The sequence below is a fragment of the Aegilops tauschii genome, chromosome 1, assembly GCF_002575655.3.
Source record: "Aegilops tauschii subsp. strangulata cultivar AL8/78 chromosome 1, Aet v6.0, whole genome shotgun sequence".
Taxonomy (NCBI): Eukaryota; Viridiplantae; Streptophyta; class Magnoliopsida; order Poales; family Poaceae; genus Aegilops; species Aegilops tauschii.
The window spans coordinates 84,177,581-84,182,106 of NC_053035.3; the positions used below are offsets into that span (position 1 = coordinate 84,177,581).

Below are 4,526 nucleotides of genomic sequence, written 5' to 3' on the forward strand. Positions count from 1 at the left end.
GCATATGTTGGATTTTCACGTGGCCTGACATCTGCCACTAGTTAATTTGCATCGCCCATCGGTCAATCACGGCCAGCATCCACACGGAGCGCCCTGCTTCAAGGAACCTCACGTTTTCCACCCGTCCCGTCGCGCGCCGGGTCAGCGTCACGCACGTAAAGCGGTGCGATGCGCCCGCGCACCAGATTCCAGATTACCGGTCTCCCGTGGCATCTCGCTCGCTCGCCCGTTCCGTACGAGGGGAAAGGAGAGGAAGGTGTGAATAGTCAAGCGCGGGGAGCTCAACGACCAACTCGTCTGCTGCCTTTTGTTTTTGTTCGCTACTGCCCGCAGGCCCGCGCGTCGCGGCTTCGTGCCCCGCGACAGGGTCAAGGCAAGCCAACACCACGCACGATTCCGTTCCCTCCCGTGCCCGCCATTATATGCCCGCCGTCGCCCACCGATGCTTCGTCGTCAACCAGTCTCTCCTCCCCCATCTCTTCTTCAACTCCCCTGACCCTCACACCGGAATTCACAGGCTCAACCAAGAAAGCAACCAGTCTGCATCGAGAGGATCGTTGCCAGTTCTTCCGATTCTTGCTCTTGCATTGCGCAGTCCATCTTCGATCGCCGCGGAGCTGGTGTCACCGATGGCTTCAGCACAGCCGTGGAAGTCTATGTTCTGCTGCGTCGGAGCGGGGGCGGCCGTGGACGAAGAAGGGCCGTCGCCGTCTTCCACGCCGAGGCGGAGGAGAGGGGAGCGGAGGACGCTGCTGCCGTCGTCGTCCGCGTCGACGGCGTCCCGGGTCTCCCTGTCCAGCCTGGGGTCGACGGGCACGCTGACGCCGGAGGACCTCTCGCTGACGCTGTCCGGCTCCAACCTGCACGCCTTCACCTACGCCGAGCTCAAGGCGGCCACCGCCGGCTTCTCCCGCTCCAGGTACCTCGGCTGCGGCGGCTTCGGGCCCGTGTACAAGGGCCAGCTCGCCGCCGAGCTCCGGCCGGGCCTGGAGGCGCAGACGGTCGCCGTCAAGTACCTCGACCTCGACTCCAGCTCGCAGGGCCATAACGAGTGGCTGGTAAGTCGACCCACTGACTCCACCATTGTTGTTGCACGTACGGATGCATGATCTGTCAAATAAAATACCTCCATTATTGCGCCAACTAACTTCTCGATCCGATTGGTTCTGCAGGCGGAGGTGTTCTTCCTTGGGCAACTGAGGCACAGGAACCTGGTGAAGCTGGTCGGCTACTGCTATGAGGAGGAGCACCGGATGCTGGCGTACGAATTCATGGGCACCGGCAGCCTGGAGAAGCACCTCTTCAGAAGCATCGACGGCCCCATGCCGTGGATGACGAGGATGAAGATCGCCGTCGGCGCCGCCAAGGGCCTCGCCTTCCTCCACGGCGCCGACACGCCGGTCATCTTCCGCGACCTCAAGGCGTCCAACATCTTGCTCGACTCGGTGAGTCAACTCAACTGCCCGATTAATCCAATTATCTCATCATTTTTGAGACTTGACCACGAGTTGGCGATAGAGCAACTTGTGGACGGATGAATGTCAAAGTCTGGCACCCGTTTTTTTTTTGACGAAAAACAGCATTGTGCTGATTTCATTCATTAAGATAGGATGAGACACCCCAAGAAATACAGGTCAAGGTTCGCTAGGGTTTGCTGGCTTCGCTGGAAAAGCCAGCGGCGCCATGATTAGGACTTGGAATTGGAAGGTTCCTGGATGCCCATTTCTCACATAAATCCTACTACTCACAATCAATAAATCTGTACCCACCCGTGCCATAATGTATGATTATGTCAGTATCAAAGCAACAGCCTGACAGATACAGCTTAGCACGATAGAAACGTTGTCAGGTTACATGGATATATCTGTGTTTGTCACATGTTATCTTTGCCTAACCTAATTTGCTTCTTGCATTTCAGGACTATACCGCCAAGCTGTCCGACTTCGGCCTCGCCAAGGATGGCCCCAACGGCGACGCCACCCATGTCACGACACGTATCATGGGTACACATGGATATGCCGCACCAGAGTACATCATGACGGGGCATCTGACCGCTAAGAGCGACGTTTATAGCTTCGGCGTGGTGCTCCTCGAGCTATTATCGGGTCGGCGGTCCATTGACCGTGCTCGGCGTTCCAGGGAGCAAAGCTTGGTTGACTATGCCAGACCATACCTCAAGAAGCAGGACAAGCTGCACCGGGTCATGGATCCGGCTTTGGAATGCCAATACTCGTCTCAGGGGGCTGAACTGGCTGCACGAGTAGCGTACAAATGCTTGAGCCAAAACTCAAAGTTGAGGCCCACCATGAAAGAGGTCGTTCAGGCCCTAGAGCCCATACTCAAGATGGACGACTACCTACAAGTGGGTACATTCGTGTTCACAGTCGTAGTGGAAAATACTGATAAAAGCGTCGAGAACAAAGGAAAGCTTATTGATGACGAGTGGAAGGCTGACATGAAGGTTGAGAAGATTGTAGAGGACAAGCACCAGAGCCACCAAGATCGACACCGGCAAAAGTTCCCAAACTCAACGATACACGCTGACATTTTGCTGCAACGGGATGGTGCCATCGGGCCGTATACCACTGCGCTACAACGTCACCGAAGAGCATCAAGTTACACTGAGGAAAGGGGTGCATAGTGTTGATCATCACAGAGCTTAGTTAGGACCGTTGTTAAGGAGTAAGAGTATCAAAATGGAAGATTGTACATATTTGAACTAGATCCTGTAGGTGTGTAACACAAGTCACGGATCACCAAATTGGTTTGGTTGAGAGAGAATTTTTTAGAAAAAAATATAGATGTATTATTCTTTTATGAGAAATCTTGATAGTGAAGTTGGGTGTAAATGCCAAAAGTTTTGTGAGAAGTCCGGTTAATGTATTGGATTAATCAGATAAGTGTCAAAGTATATAAATAGCAAGCGAGAATGATAAATGTTTTCTGAAATGGTAATTTTGTTACCTTCATGTTAGAAAAAGTTGCTCCCATAATCCGGTTTCTGCGCTTTGTCCTCATGTCATTTTTTTTGACGTAACCTCATGTCATTTTGGTGGTATTGTGAGCCTCTAGTATACCATCCTTTTCATTGAGAAGTCTATGGATAAAGCCAGAAACCTAAAAGGGATTCTTTCCTGTTTGGAAAGCCTTTATGGTATGAAAATCAGTTTCCATAAAAGTGACATATTGACTATTAATGTGGATGCTGAGCAGGCAAACTTCTATGCTCATTTTTTTCTGCTGTAAAATGGTTCATTTCCTTTCAAGAATTTGGGGGTTCCCCTACATTTTAACAAGCTGAAAATAGAGGATCTGCAGCATGTCATGGACAGATTCATTAAGAATATATCTAGATGACTAGGTTAAAAATATGTCTTATAGGGGCAAATCCACCTTTCTTCGATCATGTATCACCAGTATATCTGCTTACTTTTTTCCGAACCGGGCTTTCCCCCTTTCCATTACTTTCATAACGGAAATACAGAGTCTCAGAAACTGAAACCAGCAAGGCTAGAGAGAAAGAGGAAAAGCGAGTTCGGGGCAACACCAGGAAACCCACTATCTGCGCCTGTCATCAGGAACAACAGATCATGGGGCGAAAACCTGGGTGTCACCCAAAACCGCACTACGAACACCTACGCAAAGTATCACCAGTCTTACAGACACCACCATCAGGCACCAAGCCACAACGGCCATAACAAAACAACCCAAAAGAACTACCAGAACACCCACAGCAAGGACCAAAGAACACCACCCTGTTCATCCAGCACACGAGACTCCAGGATGCATCGACGGCTCTTCTTCGCCAAAACACCAGAAACTTACTGATCAGGGTCCGCAGCGTCTTCTTCCTCAGTTCCCATCACGTCCGTCCCTAGTTGGAATCGGGGGGACCGCAAAGCAGCAGCATCTGTGTTGTGTTCTCCTTCAGCATCTCCGCTCCTTTTTTCACCATCTCCCCTATCTCTGGTTTCTGGAGACCTGCCCAGTACATCAAAAGGCACAAGCTGTAAATTCAATTTCAAATGGAGAGTTAATCCATTTGAGTTCGAAAGTGGCTCAGTTCCTGGCCAGCCAAATAGCCCAACATATAGCAGCCAAGCCAATGGTGTATATTTTGTCCAGCCCAGGTAAGAAACTATACATCCACACATAGTATTGCCAGATAGTATTAGGGCAGCAATCAGTTCCAAGCACGGAACCTACGGTTCTCCACACCACCCTGGAAACAGGGCACAAGAACATCAAGTGTTGAGTTGTTTCTAATTAGTCACAAAAAGAACATCAAGAATCCCCTGGCCATAATCTTTTTTTCATGTTGTCCCTAGTCAGGATGGCATTCTGTGCCATCTGCCACAAGAATATTTTTATTTTAAGAGGCAGTTTTGCATCCCAGATCCATTTAAAGTTAGATCCTGCAATATCCCTCTCTAGCCATGTGTACATGGACTTTGTATTATATTTGCCCGACCTGTCTAGTTTCCAATAAACCTCATCTGGCAAATCACTTTGTTTCAGAGTTAACA

At 50.2% G+C, this 4,526-nt stretch overlaps 1 protein-coding gene across 1 annotated transcript; it reads left to right on the top strand.

Annotated features, from left to right (window-relative positions):
* The first annotated feature begins 346 nt into the window (after positions 1-346).
* On the top strand, positions 347-2,809 carry LOC109754004 (serine/threonine-protein kinase RIPK). Its single transcript, XM_020312933.4, has 3 exons — positions 347-1,058; positions 1,173-1,445; positions 1,919-2,809. Exons 1-3 carry the CDS (start codon positions 423-425, stop codon positions 2,639-2,641), a joined length of 1,632 nt encoding a protein of 543 aa, XP_020168522.1. The 5' UTR covers positions 347-422; the 3' UTR covers positions 2,642-2,809.
* Positions 2,810-4,526: the final 1,717 nt, after the last annotated feature.

What these genes read in the sequence shown, in the direction of transcription:
- LOC109754004 (XM_020312933.4), top strand. Translation starts at nt 423, where the DNA reads ATGCCCGCCGTCGCCCACCGATGCTTCGTCGTCAACCAGTCTCTCCTC. An exon ending in AGGGCCATAACGAGTGGCTG is followed by an intron (nt 1,059 to 1,172) that starts GTAAGTCGACCC and finishes TTGGTTCTGCAG; the next exon opens with GCGGAGGTGTTCTTCCTTGG. An exon ending in CCAACATCTTGCTCGACTCG is followed by an intron (nt 1,446 to 1,918) that starts GTGAGTCAACTC and finishes CTTGCATTTCAG; the next exon opens with GACTATACCGCCAAGCTGTC.